Source organism: Pogona vitticeps, chromosome 5, assembly GCF_051106095.1.
Source record: "Pogona vitticeps strain Pit_001003342236 chromosome 5, PviZW2.1, whole genome shotgun sequence".
NCBI classification, from domain to species: domain Eukaryota; kingdom Metazoa; phylum Chordata; class Lepidosauria; order Squamata; family Agamidae; genus Pogona; species Pogona vitticeps.
In genome coordinates, this window is record NC_135787.1 from 194,839,426 (window position 1) to 194,854,195 (window position 14,770).

Consider the following 14,770-nt stretch of genomic DNA (forward strand, 5'->3'; position numbering starts at 1 on the left):
GGCGGCAGAAAGCCGGCACATTTTGCATGGGTCTGTCCGAGCTTGTTCCGGGTCTGAGCACCTTATCTCTCCCCTAAACAGTTCTCCAGGATTGTGAAGCATCTCAACCCCCACCCCCCGGTTCAGGCTCAGAATGGAAAAGGGGATATTTTTGCTCAAGCCCCAATTGCCAACCAGGGGGCCCTCAACAGGGCCTGTTGAACCACAACAGCCATCGTCCCCAGCTGGGGTGGTGTCACTGCTAGATCTCCAGGGAATCCGAGGCTGGGCCAAGGGAGGCCTCCTTCGCCGTTCTTTGCTATTCAACGTGTGTAGGAAGAGATATTGCAGGAGACCGAGCAGCTGCTTCCGTTCCTCTCTCCCCCCCCCCCGCCACCTTCCCTTTGGATTTTCAAGTCCGGCCTCTGCGTGAACAACCCCACGGCCCCCCCTCCCCATGCCACCCCTCGAAGCTGGAACAAGGCAGGATTTTGGGAAGAAAGCTTGCAGCTGTCCCAGGGTGGAGGGAGGACGGGAAAGGTTTGCAGGGGGACCGGAAGGCTGGGGTTTGCCAAATTCTCATTTGTCGATGGGTCTGGAAAAAAAAAAGAGAGAGACAAAAATAGAGGCATCATCCCATGGCCTCTGCACAGATTTCAATGCACCAGCAGGTTCAAGGCCGTTCCTTTGAGCCAAACTGAAGGGCAAATAAATTTTAAAAAATTTTTTTTGGGTGGGGTGATTAAAAAATAAAAGTCACACATGTGAATGCCAGCTGTTTGAAACTTCAAACTCTAGACAACCTCCTGGCAGATCTTCATTGAGCCGGGAGGTTGGACTGGATGGCCTTACAGGTCCCTTCCAACTTCATTATTCTATGGTTCAGAAGTGGGCCAGGCGGGGTGTCGCTCTGGGGTTCTTTCCCAGGAAAGCCTGGGAAGTGTTCTTCGGACTACAAACCCCAGAATCCTTGCACCTTGCCCAGCCCCCTGGCTTGGTGGCTCAGGCCTCCCCCTCCTAAGCATGAGGTCTTCTTTGGGTCCAGACAGGTTCAGAGAAGGGAACGTTGTGAGGCAAGAAAGATGAGAGTACAACTGAGCATGTACAGAGGGCCTTCTCTCTGCTCTGGGAACTCACCGCCAGTTGGGTGGTTTGCTTCCTCTCCTCTACGCTCTGGGGTTGGGTGACAAAGGGGTGTGTGTGTGTGTGTGTGTGTGTGTGTGTGTGTGTGTGTGTGTGTGTGTGTGTGTGTGAGAGAGAGAGAGAGAGAGAGAGAGAGAGAGAGAGAGAGAACCTTCAGGCCCTGACTCCCGGCTTGGATGTTGTCATAAAGGACGCCCGTGGCCTCCTTTCCCACTTCCTCAGGTCACCGGAGGGACACCGGTCGGTCGGGGCCTGAGCTTTTCTGCAGCCTTTTGCAAGAGAGGGTGGCCCGGAGATCACCAGGAGAAGTCAAGAGCCGGCCGGCTTTTCTCTGCCCCTCTCCCCTCACCCATCACACCCTGAGAGATCCTCAGAAGCAGCTCATGGGGGGGGGGGCGTTGCTTCTCTCCTGCACGGCCCGGTCCGGCTGCAAACATCTGTTGCCGATTTCCTCCCCGGGCGCAATTCAATAGTATTTTCCATGTCCATCGAGCTGAAGCCACTCATCGCCTTTCTCTCTCTCTCTCTCTCTCTCTCCAAAGTGTGTGTGCATGCGCATACAGAGGCATGCATGCTTTCTGGAGGGGGCTGCGCCTTCTCCTCCGTGCACAAACCCCACCACGTTTTCGTGAAGACGCAAGCAAGCAAACAGGCCGAGAAACGGCCACCACCGTTTCTTGTTCTTTCCTAGCTGCTTGCGGACTTATTGCGACCTCCGTGGCCTTACCCCAGGGGAGCTGGGTTGCTCGTGGAAGGAGCCAGCCAGTGAAGCCCTTTTCTGGGGTCCAGCCTTCCAGGTGTAGAGGACGGCAACCCCCATTATCCCCAGGGTGTGGAGGATGCTGGGGGTTGTCATCCCACACATCTGTTGGAAACGTAACCGGACCTGCTGTGATCTTGTCCAGAGCTGTAACGGCCGGTGTTTTTAAATGAGGAGGAAATGATGCTTGGTCATCTCTCTTCTCTACCAGGATACCCCGAACAAGCCAAACCCACCGGCTGAGACAGAGGCTGGGAATATTTCTCCCAGCTCGGTTTGGGATGGGGTGCTAAGGGAGAAGAGCCACAGGGGGGTGGAGGTTTAAAGGCACAGAGCCTTTAAACGTCCTTGCACGTCCCTCTCCTTGGCCTCTGACCCCCATCGTGTGACACTCCCCCCCCAAGATCTGAGCAGGATTAGATCATAAATAGCCATCCCGTAGGGATGCAGAGGGGTGGGGGTGAGTGTCCGGCTGCAGAGCGTTTCTGAAGTACCTGCCAGTGCCTCTGGACCATTTTACCTCCAGAGTTTGGGGGAAATGACCTTCCAGACGCAGATGTGTGAGCTCAGCCACCAGCCTTGGGGAAGGGGCGATTATAGGAAGTCGTGGTGCCGAAAGTAACTTCTCCAAGCCCCGTCTGGAAGCATCAGAGCCCATCTCCTCCGCGCACTTCCTCAAGCCAAAACAGAACGGCTGCGGGGGGGGGGGGGAAGGCAAGACGGGGGGGTTTCTCTCCCTTGGCTTCGCCTTTGGCCTGAGTGCAGGGGTGTAATCCAGCCAGTGTTTATGGAAAGAGTGAGCTGGGAGGGAAGGGGGTCCGGCGCTGCATCCCTCATTCCCAGGACAGGGTTTCAAATATGTCATGGTTTCCTAAAGCATCCAAGAAACAACCAACAGCAGTTGCACAAACCCCACTGCGTTTTCTCGAAGACAGGAGCAACCGAACACCTTCGCTTCCCCTTTCCTACACTGCACCACAATCAAGCATGCACACATGCACACACACACACACACACGAAGTGTCCTTTCTGGTTCTTTCATCACGCAACTGGGCGACCCATGTGTCCCCAGGTCACCCGGTTGTGTGATGAAGGAAGCAGAATCGGAGGATGGGTTTTGCCTTACCTGCAACTCTGCACGTTGGGTTGAGTGGCTGTGCCTCACCTACATTCTGCCGACGGGTGGTGTCAGTGAGTGGATGGAGCGTTGGACTCCGGCTCAAGAGAGCAGGGTTCCCACATCCCCAATTTGCCCATGGAAACAGACTGGGCTAGTGGTAGAACTCGTGAACCCACTCCTTAAATACAGTGGACCCTCTACTTACGGAATTAATCTGTATTGGAACAGTGGCTGCAAGTTGAAAAGTCTGTAGGTCGAATCTCCATTGACCTACAATGCACTGAAAACCGATTAATCCCATAACTGGCAGTTTTTATTCTATTTTTGTTCCATCTTGTTTTTTTTTTCTGGTCTGTAAGTCGATTCTCCGGCTGCAAGTCGAATCTAAATTTTGCGGCCAGAGAAGTCTGTAACTCGAAAAGTCAGAGCCATCTGTAAGTCGAGGGTCCACTGTAGCTTGCCTCAAAAGCCTGATTCTCGGGTTGTTCTGAACTGGTTCCAACGTGGCAGCCTAGAATGCACCAGCCATACAGAGCACGTCCCTCCTTTAGCTTTCTCTCCACTTCAGTGAATCCTAGTGAAAAAGTATCGTGTTTCAGGGTGTATAAGGAAGAACTGTTTCGGGACCCATAGCCACGTCCGTCCCATTCATGCCTGCACGTCCTCCCTTGATATGGCAGTCATCCGAGGATAGCTGTAGTGTAGAGTAAGCGAAGCGGCTTGTCATGACCGGCAGGGGGTTAGAGGACAGGCTTGCTCTGCAAACCACTGTCTTAACAGGAAGGAGGAGATGACAGGTGTACCGGCGAGCCAATTGTCTAGAAAGTAGAACCCTCTGGAGGGAGAGTTGGCTGGGAGTGATGGGACTTGTAGACTGGCCCCTGTCGAGGCGTCCGTTGGGTCAGGCTGAAAGGTATGAGAAGGGCACCCAGCTCCTTGCCCTCCATCTGGTGAGCCTTCCAGCCGTTCCTGACCTCCGCTAACCGGGGGCCTCTTGGACCTTCCTCCTCCCCACAGACAGCAAGGCCATTGTGGACGGCAACCTGAAGCTGATCCTGGGCTTGATATGGACCCTGATTCTGCACTACTCCATCTCCATGCCCATGTGGGAGGACGAGGACGAGGAAGATGCCAAGAAACAGACGCCCAAGCAGCGCCTCTTGGGCTGGATCCAGAACAAGGTTCCCCAGCTGCCCATCACCAACTTCAACCGGGACTGGCAAGATGGGAAAGCGTTGGGCGCTCTGGTGGACAACTGCGCCCCAGGTGAGGGGAAGGTGGCAGCAGGGTGCGCTGGGTGGGCGGGCGGGCAGGGAGGGTGGCCACTGCGGATAGACAGCTGATGTCGGCTGTGGAGTCCTGCCTTGGCAGGGGGTTGGACTAGATGATCTGTTGGGATCCCAACTCAAAATGTCTTTGGTTCACTCGGATTCTAGGAAAGGTTCCTTTCTGAGGTCCCCCCGCCCCGATTAATATAAAAGTTTTAAATATATACCGTATTTTTCAGCGTATAAGACTACAGTACTTTTGTCTAAAATCTTTAGAGTAAAAATTAAGGGTCGTCTTATACACAGAAGTAAGCTGAGGAGAGAACAAACACAAGTGGAGGGGAAAAGCAGGGATCAAAGCGATCCTGCAGTGCTTCGATCCCTTCCCCCCTACACTTTGTAAGCCCCACTTAGATTTCTCAATTTGGGGTTAGAAAAGGGGGGGGCGTCTTATACATGGGGGCGTCTTATATATGGAAAAAATACGGGTATTTGGGAGGTTCAAAGGTTTTGTGCACATTATTTTAGAGAGCTTGATAACGTCACCTTTGTGTGACTACAACTCCCAGATCCCACTAGTTCCCCCCCAAAAAAGAGAGATCTTGCCCCCCACCCCCTGTCCCCAGATCTTAGAGGAAAACTAGCCAACAGCGAAATCCAAGAAAACTGTGCCTTGAAACTAGAATTCAAACCATTGAATGTTTTAAGTGTTTCATTTTGGAAACTCGGTTGTGAGGGTTTTTCCTTTTTATTCGCACAATGCCTTGATTATTTTTTTAAAATAGAAAAATAATATTTAACCTGCCCAAAACCAATGCCTTGGTTTTCTTGAAGGCCTTCATCTGAAAAAGCAGCCCAAATGCACAGTGCTTAAAAAAAAAAAGATTTTGGCACAGGAGAACAGAAGCAGCGGTACAGGTCTTGGAGAACACTGTTCCTTGCGTGGTCGCGCCCGGGCCCCACGGGGACCCCCCCCGACGCCTTCCTTGCCCTCTGTTCTCAGCCCATCGTTGTCCCGTTAGCTGGAACCCGTTCTGAGCTCAAGGGAACTGCTCTGGGTCTCTCCGACAGCAAAGACTCTGCAGCCTAAACACTTCCTAATCTGATGCGTCGCTGGGGGAGCACGCGCTCTCGGCGCTGGGAGAGCAATCCAAATTTGGGCAAACCCAGAAGTCCAGCTTGATGGACTGGCCGATGAGAACGCTCTGGCTCCCTGGGAGGTGTTTGCACATTTATCCTTCTTCTTTTGCGCCTGTGCTCGGCCGAAGGTTTGCTATCCATGCGCCTTTCTTGTTCTTTGTATCTCCAGCTTGAACATTTCCCCTCCCCTGTGGGAGAGAAAAATAATAATAATGCAGAAGGTCTTTTTCCCCTGTCTTATTCTCAAAGACAACCCCTGCCCTGCCTACTGTTCTCTCCGTTGCCTTCGTCTGTTGCTTTTTATGGGCCATGAATTACTCCCGTTGCTGGCACATCACCCTGTCTCTCATACCAGCGCATCTAGGTCAGCAAAATGACAGGGACTCTAAAGCACAATCCTACGCCTGTCTATGCAGAAGTGCACCCCATGGCGTTCAATGGGCCTGCTCCCAGTTTCAGGACGACAGCCCCAATAAACTGGATCGGCTTCTGCACCGATCGGTGGGAGATTTTTCAAATCTAAAATAATTTAGACAGACCGCCGGGTCCACGGCTAATAAAAGCAGCCCCCATACTCTGCCTTCCCAAGACGTTTCTTCTTCCTTTCTGGGCTGGGGCTGGTTGTGTTTACAGCTCAGGGGAAACGGCACTCTGCATAGGTTCAGAGGCACTCTCTCTTCGCAGTGGTCTGATAGAGCAGTGACTGTATTTGAGGTCCTGGCGAGACTAAATTAAGCTCGGAGGACAGTCTGGGGTGGGGGAAGACCTCCATTTCCCCCCCCAGAGGCTCCCTTTACGGGCCTGTTTCCAGGAGAGGTTTCCTCTGCTTTGACCCATTGGACCAAAAGGCAAAAGGCTTAGGAGCTGTTCTGAGGAGTCAAGGCTGCCCGCTTCATCTCCTCGGCCCAGATGGCTCGCCCGAGTTTACCTTAACCGAAGTCTCCAAGAGCCTTTTATGTCAAAGGCTTCCTTCTAAGTCTGTCCCCCCATCCCACCCCAAAACATTCCTCTTCCATGTCTCTCCCCCCCTCTGTTCTTGGCACCCTCTCTGCCTTCTGTTCTTGGGGGATTCTCCACGTAGCCACTGGCACGTTTTCATGCCCAGCGCCAAACCTGCCTCCGCCCCCCCCCGCCTGGTTCTGGCCGTTTAGCCTAGCGAAGGGCTGCAGAAGAAAGCCCTAGGCTCTTTTAGGCTGCATTAAGAGAAGCATGGACTCCAAATCCCATGAGGCACTTCCCCCCCCTCTGTTCGGCACTGGTCAGCCTCACCTTGAGTCCTGTGTCCAGTTCCGGACATTTCAAGAAGGATGCCGAGAAAATGGAGCAAGTTCAGAGGAAGGTGACAAGGATGATCAGGGGACTGGAAACCAAGCCTTAAGAGGAGGAAAAAGGCTGAAAGCACTGGGCATGTTTAGCTTTGAGAAAAGAAGACAAGAGGGGAGATAGGAGAGCATTTTTCAAATATTTGAAAGGCTGTCCTACAGTTCTCGATCATCCCACAGTGCAGAACATGCAACAGTGGGCCCAAGTCAAAGTAAACCAGATTTCAGTTGAATATCAGGAAAAACTTCCTAACTGTTAGAGCAGTACGACAACGGGACCCATGACCTCAGGATGGAGGGGGTGAGCAGTGCTGCAATGCTAGAGGCCTTCAAGAGAAACTTAGACAACCCCCTGGCAGATCTGCTTGGATTTGAGTTCCTGCCTTGAACCCCAGGGGGTTGGACTAGATGGCCTTGGAGGCCCCTTCCAGCTCCATCCTTCTCTCTAAGGCCCTTCTGCTGGTTTAAGAACTTTCCCTGCGTTTGACCCCAGACTGGGCTTGGACCATGAATGCCACTGGTACACGCAGGGGTTGCGCACCCCTCCAGAATCGGTGGCCAGACTGCCCGAGACCCCGTCGAACGATTAGCTCATCCGGCCATGAACGATACTGTAATTCCCAGAATTAAGCACCCACCCACTCACCCAGACAACAGGAGCATGGGAACGGAGGTCAGGGAAGGAAAGGGAAGGAAAGGGGAGAAATGCAAGGAGACATTTCCAGGTTTTTCTACTCCGGGTGGCCTCCGGGGCCGGTCCATTCCCCATCTCTGGGGCTGCTGGTCTGACACAACCTTCTTTTCTCCCTCCTGCAGGCCTGTGCCCGGACTGGGAGATGTGGGATCCCAACCAGCCAGTGGAAAACGCCCGGGAAGCGATGCAGCAGGCGGATGACTGGCTCGGGGTACCCCAGGTAATCTGGAGGGTGGGAGAATTCCCTGTGTCACCCCCTCCCCCAAATAAAGGAGAGCAGAGGATCCGAGAAATGTTCCTTCTTTGGGGCGACACCTGTAGGGTCAGGGGATTCTGGGAGCCGTAGTCCAAACCCCGAGGAACAATTCCCAAGCTCTGGCTGAGGACCCCCTTTTTAAAATGTCCATTCCCATGTTTGTAATGGTGGGCTTGGTAGGGAGGAACACGACGGGTCGTTTTTCCCCCGACAGCATCTGAGCGAGGAGGGAAACGCTTCGCCGGTTGAAGGCCTGCCTGTCACCCCACGTGGAAATAAACCTGTCTCTCCCTCTTCTCAAGTGCCTCGTTGACTCACGTGCACCTTTCTGCCTCTTTGCAGGTGATTGCCCCCGAGGAAATTGTGGACCCCAATGTGGACGAGCACTCGGTGATGACTTACCTGTCTCAGTTCCCCAAAGCGAAACTCAAACCCGGAGCCCCCCTGCGCTCCAAGCAGCTCAACCCCAAGAAGGCCAAGGCTTACGGCCCAGGTAAGGAAGGAAGGAAGGAAGGGGCTGATGATGGACAAGAGGAAGGAAGGAAGGGAGCCCCTGACAAAGTGGTGGAGGGAAACAGCTATCCTCTCCATTTACCCCATGTCTAGGGTGGTGTCAGCTGGCCTCAACTGGTCCTTTTTAACCCACAGCTTATTTTGGAGGGGGGGGGAAACAATGATCACAGTCCCAGCCTTTGCCAGACAGCATGGCCTGGATGGCGTGGATTCTGGGAGTTGTAGTCCAAACAACAATGCCCCCTAGCTAACTGTTGCAGAGGTTTTTTTTTTTTTTTTTTGGTTGTTGTTTAATTCTGGTCGCTGCACAGCAAAAGTGCCAGGATGGACAGAGCAGAATAGCTTCAAGTTCCCCCCAGAGTAGTCCACCCCTTTTGTCACGAACTGTCATTTACAGCAGTGGTTCTTAACCTTTTTGAAAGAAACGCCCCCTTGAGCCATTGAGGAAGTTATCATCGCCCCCCTCCCCACGGTGATGATTTATTTGTTTGTTTGTTTGTTTGTTTGTTTGTTTGTTTGTTTGTTTGTTTGTTTATTTATTTATTTATTTATTTATTTATTTATTTATTTATTTATTTATTTATGACACTTAAATCCAATGACCCCTGAAAACAAAAATCAATTCCAAGAAAATGAAATGCCCCAAAAAAGTAACATTTAATGATTTAGTTGCAAGTGAATTTTAAGACGCAAAAAGAAATATTAAAAGGGCATAAAAACAAACTGCAATGCAGGAACTAAAAATTTCAAGACGAAAACTCTGAAACTAAATTAAGATAGGAGGAAAATATATATTCATGCACACTGTAAAAAGGCTGCAGCCATCTTCACAGGTTTGGCTTGCTCCAGGGCCCCCTACCGCCCCCCTTCTGCTCCAGCGCCCCCACGCCGCCCCTTTTCGTTTTACCGCCCCCCTGAAAAATGAAATCGCCCCTTGGGGGGCATTATCGCCCACGTTAAGAACCACTGATTTACAGTCTCATGAACTCACTCTGAGACATTAGTAAGAGAAAGAATAAAAAGTTTCATTGCTTACAATTGAAAAGTTCAAACAGCAAGCTGAGAAACACGACTGATTTCAGCAAAAAAGAGAGACTTCAGCAGATTCACAGCTTCCAACAGACTTCAGAGTGGGGAAAAAGACAATTAAGGAGAGAGGCGGGGCTCTCTTTGAAACCAGAGGCAGGGAAGGAAGCAGTGGCTTATTGCTGGACAGATTGACCATCTATTGACCCAGCCTAGAAAGGTCCCTTCCAGCGAAATTGACTAAAGGCAGCCTGCGTGGTTGCAAAAACTCCAACACATAGTGACTACTAGCAAAACCCACAAAACTTTTCCAAACTTTGCTTTCTTTAATGAAACAAAACAACACTCAATGAAAACAAAGTTTTTCTGTGTGGGAATTCTTTGCAGAGATGGTTGGCCACCCGGTCAACACCTGCAGAGCTAGACAGCGCTTGGCTGGGACAGCTATGTACAGGGACCGGTTTGAAAGAAAGTTGGCCTGCCTGCCCTATCTCTATGGTGATAGCATTGCAAACAAGCCGCCCGCCCGCCTGCCACTGCTCTCGGTAGAAGCCGAGTTCCCCCCCCCCCAATGTTCACTCCGCATGTGCCAGCGGGTGTCATCAGCTGGACCGCAATGTGCTTCTCCGACGAGGGCTGGAAATTTTTTGCAAGAGGTGCATTTCCTTCCTTAGTCTTTAGGGCTCTCCTCCTCCTCCTCCTGGACAGGCACCCTTCGATGGCCTTTTGACAGATACAAAGCAAAAACAGGATTCAGCCATGGGCAGAAGGCTTGACCGGTTAGATTTCTGTCTCTTGGAGCTGCTGTCAAAGCCCCGGGAGAGTTGCCAGAAGAAATGAAGAACAGTATGAAGGAGTGACCTTCCTTTATTGAGTGTCAAGGGTCGATAGAAACAGCTTTTGAAGCTGGTGAACCTGCTATGGCTTTGTTCCGGGAATTCAGGATGGGGTGGGGTGGGGGACAGGGCTGCCTGCTTCTGAGCCTGGCTCTTGAGGTCAGGCTTTTAAACGGAAAGGTTATGATCTGCAGACTTTGCCTTCCCTGAAGTAGAAAACCTGGTAAACGGGCCCAGGGCTTGGGAAAAGTTTTTTTTTAAAATGTTTTCCTCCTTGGACTACAACTCCCAGAATCCCCAACCAGTAGGGCCGATGCCCCTGGTAGTGGGGGGGATTCTGGGAGTTGTCATACAAAAGAGAAAATAAGTTAAATTTCCCCGGCTCTGAACCAGGTCACCTAAGTAAGCTCTAAACCAGGGGTGGTTGATCTCCGGAGATCCAGAAGACCCACGTGCTTGTTCCCGGAGTTTGGAGGGGGGGGTCATGCCTAGGTCTCTGATCCCCCCCCAATCATTAAAAAAAAAGAAGTCATTTTCCTTTTCTTGAAAAAGAAATCCCTCTATTTCCTTTGGGATGCTGTGGACCTCTTGAAACAAAGCAAAATTGACACCCCCCTCCTCTTAATAGCCACAAGCAGACTTTTTTATAAATTGCATTTTTGGTGGGGTTTTTGTGAGCCTGCTTTTGGGTCCCTGGGGGACGCATGCCGTTAGCGGGCTGCCTGTGGCTCTCTCTGCGGCCCTCCCTCTTCGAGGTGCCCGAGCCCCTCTGCTCATCTTCTCGGCTTCTGGGTCCCTTCTGACCGGCTTGGTAACGCAGCAAAGGAAAGAGGTTGTCTATGGCCGGGAGAACGGGGTGAGCGAGGAGGGAAAGGGCCTCTCTTTGGAATCCCTTCCGGGCTCATGTCCTGCACCTTCCCCACAGGCATCGAACCACATGGGAACACCGTCCTGAAACCAGCCCATTTCACCGTGGAGACCATCGAGGCAGGAATGGGAGAGGTCCTGGTCTATATTGAAGATCCGGAGGGACACACGGAAGAGGTACCTGCGTCGCCCCCCACCTGAAAGCAACTGCAACTTTTGTAGGGTTTTGCTCCCAAGTGGACGATCCTTTCCAGGCTTATCGGGAGAAAATTCCCAACAGGAGAGAAGGCCCCCTCCTCTCTTCCCTCGCTCAGAACTGTTGTCATCTGTTTACATCGAGGACGCGGCCGCTTGGATGGATCGGGAGCCAATCGATCCCGCCCACCCCATGGGCTCCATTTTGCCTTCCCATCGAAACCAAAAAAAGGGATCAAAAGCCCGCTTCTGATCTAACCTGCCCCTTTCAAAAAAATACTAATAAAATAAATCAATAAAATACAAATGGAGGACGCACCTTGTTTTAAAGGAGAACAAGGTGTCTGGAAGACTTTTGAGGGCTGAACGGGGATTTGAACGCAGATCTCCTGAGCCCTAGCTCATCACTGGTGTCCATGATGCCACAACATTTAGCTCTTTATTAAAGCGTTTCTAACCATTGACAGAAGGAGAATTTGCGATGGGCAGAGTCGCATCAGAAGAATCCCAAACTATTCAAGTGCTTTGCGACACTTAAAGAAACGCTATCAAGCCCTTTTATAACTCAAAGACAGATCCGCCGTCGGGAAGATGGGTCGCTGAGCCACTCTCTCTCTTGGGTTGCCAAATACTTGCTGGGGATGCGTCAGAGAGGGTCCCGGTGCCCCAAAAATGAATGAATGAATGAATGAGGGCCCGGTCCTCACATGGCCCCAAACCCTGGTTTTCCTCTTTTTCACAGTTAACCGAGAATGGGTCTACTCTGTAGCATTACACGAGTTTCATGCCCCCTTCAGTTCCAGCCGATAAAATTCTGGGGTTGGTAGTTTAGCAACGTTACTTATAGCTCACCAGCTGCTTTTCAGGGAAAGGCAGGGGTGCTTTTTAGCAGGGAATCCTTAGCCCTTCCCTCACCCTTGGCCCTGCTGCCTGGGGATTTTGGGCACGATAGTCCAAAGAAGCAACTTTAACCCTTCCTTGGGTCTCTCTTCTCCTCTGCCATGCTTTGCGGTGCCCGAAACGAGCACCCGTTTTACTGTCTCATGATTGCCATTTTGATATATCTACTTACCTATTTGAGGGTAAACTGCTTTGGGGTAAATAGACTCAGGAAGGTATCTATGAATGAATAACACACTTGCTTGCGGTGCTTTGCTAAACGACATTTATTTCCTAAGCCTTCGTCTTATTCTCACTCACGCCTCCCGACGGTCTCCCTCCTTCAGGCCAAAGTGGTTGCCAACAACGACAAGAAGCGGACGTACGCCGTCTCCTACGTGCCCAAAGTGGCCGGCTTGCATAAGGTGAGAGAAGCCCCTCCCTCACTTGCCCCTCAGTTTGTTTTATATCTGTAGGCTACGAGCCCCCCCCCCCAGTGTGTGTGTAGCGGGCTGATAGCTCAACCGGTGCACTTTTCTCATTCACCTGTTGCATTTCTGTCACCTCGCTGTTTGGATCCATGAGGATCCATGATCAAGAAGAAAGATTGCGGTTTCCGTGCGGTCCGCATCCGGGGGTTATCCCTGTCTGGGCAGGATCCGTGGGGTGGCCTGTTTCACAGTCTCCTGGAGAAGCAGAATGACATCAAGCCTCACGTTCCAAGTTTCTAGGGCTCAAGGAGGCGGCGATCAGCCGTTATGAGTCTCTCCTTTACAGTGGTGCCTCGCTTTACGATTGCCCCGTTTAATGACGAAACCGCATTACGATGAACCAGGTGGTTCGGGCTTCCCCACTTTTATCTGGCCTCCTTCCTCTTCTCCTGATCTAGGTCACGGTCCTGTTTGCGGGGCAGAACATCGACAAGAGTCCCTTTGAGGTCAACGTGGGCATGGCGCTGGGCGATGCCAGCAAGGTGTCCGCCCGTGGCCCAGGCCTAGAGCCCGTGGGCAACGTGGCCAACAAGCCCACCTACTTTGACATCTACACGGCAGGTAAGGGATCTGGGGGCCAAGGGGTGGGCAAAAGCCCGGGTATATATAGAAACATCAGAAGACAAGGGAAAAAACCCAGAAAACCACAGCTTTTGTGTCACAGAATTCCCGCACGGTGTGGCTGTGGAAAGTATTTGGGCTCAGAGTTTCAGAGGACATTAAGGGCCCTGAGAGAGCCAGGTAGCTGGGACTTCGGTCAAAGGGACTGAAATTCGGACGGTGCAAAAATGTGCTTCCCCGTTGTTGTGTAATGGGCACAGGAGGGCTCTGGAGACCTGGGTTCGAATCCCTGTTCAGCAGTGGAAACTGGGAGGGTGGTGGAACGAGTGGAACCTCTGCTTAAATGACCTCGAAAGCCCTCTTTTTTTGGGGGGTGGGAGGTCACTATGAATTGATTCCTTCTGACTTAATGGCACGTTAACATGACAAAATAACAAAGAGGATTGCATTGTTAATGATGCATGGTGTGAAAGACGGCATCCTTTGGAATCGGGGCCTGGCTGGGGCTTAGGAGTGGGGGGAGTGTTAGGGGAGAACTTTGTGTTCCCAGGGAAGAACTGAGCCTCGCCACCTTTCACGCCTGCTGATCGGCAGAGCTTGGACGCGTTACTTGGTTAGACTGCGATTCCTAGCATCCGCGGCCAGAACGACCGAGGGAGGCAGCCAATCCCAGCATAAACGGCACTTAGGCCTGGCCGGGGTGCTCTGTATTCTAAAAAAGCAACTTTTCTAAGCTCGGCTGTACCAAGGGGAATACAGGTGTGGGAGCCTGTGCTGTGGCTTTGGAGATGACGCTCCGTCCTGCGCCCGAATCTGCTCGGATCGTGCCTGCTGGCCATCGGACGTGCTGCCTTGCACGCTCAGCGGCGATGTGCGACCACCGGGCCTCTCACCATGTCTCCCCTCCCCAGGGGCTGGGGCCGGCGATGTGGGCGTGGTGATCGTCGACCCCCAGGGCCGCCGTGACACCGTGGAAGTTGTGCTGGAGGACAAAGGCGACAACATCTTCCGGTGCACCTACCGCCCCGTCCTGGAGGGACCGCACACCATCTACGTCACCTTCGCCGGAGCCCAGATCCCGAAAAGCCCTTTCGTGGTCAATGTGGCAGAAGGTAAGGATGCCTGGCCTTCCCACCGTCGTCTGGCTTCCCGCGATGTGAGACCTTTGTGGGGGGGGGGAGATCCCTTCGGGCACCCCCTACTCCTTGACCCCCCCTTCAGCTCCCTGCTTCCTTGGCTGATCTCTCTGTGGCCCTGATTCTGACTTCCTGAGCACTAAACCCGCAGGAGAAGCCTTTGCTGGCAGAAGCCAGATTTCAATTGAATAACAAGAAAAACTTCCTAACCGTTAAAGCAGTACAACAGTGGAGCCATTTACCTTGGGAGGGGTTTATCTCCCAGAGAGCCTCTATTCCTTTAGTATTACTGTTATTATCATTTTGCACCTCTTGAGGCCGACCGGCTTGCTCTCTTCTTCTCCCTGGCACGGCCCCCTGACATGTCTGTGCCCCCCTCTTCCCAGGACAGGATTAGGGCTTCTTTTTCTACAGCGGCCGAACTGTTTTTCCTGCAAAACCCACGTCCGTCTCTCAGCTCGATTCTTTCCAATTGTTCCCGGATTTTCCTAGGAAACCGGGTTTACAGGAGGGCCAGGAACAGAGTGGTCACCTCCTTTCTTTCCTGCCATGCAAAACAGGAATTTCTGACAATCTCTCGTTTC

General features: G+C 52.1%; 1 protein-coding gene across 5 annotated transcripts in view; it reads left to right on the plus strand.

The window, feature by feature from the left end:
• Positions 1–14,770, plus strand: part of FLNC (filamin C) — an 81,725-nt gene that overhangs the window by 17,314 nt on the left and 49,641 nt on the right. For all 5 annotated transcript variants that reach the window (XM_073002414.2, XM_073002413.2, XM_073002416.2 and 2 more), the window contains 7 exons: positions 4,020–4,268; positions 7,549–7,646; positions 8,025–8,175; positions 10,983–11,101; positions 12,346–12,423; positions 12,888–13,050; positions 13,962–14,162. In XM_073002414.2, coding sequence (XP_072858515.1) covers positions 4,020–4,268; positions 7,549–7,646; positions 8,025–8,175; positions 10,983–11,101; positions 12,346–12,423; positions 12,888–13,050; positions 13,962–14,162 — 1,059 coding nt within the window. The remainder of the gene's footprint in view (positions 1–4,019; positions 4,269–7,548; positions 7,647–8,024; positions 8,176–10,982; positions 11,102–12,345; positions 12,424–12,887; positions 13,051–13,961; positions 14,163–14,770) is intronic.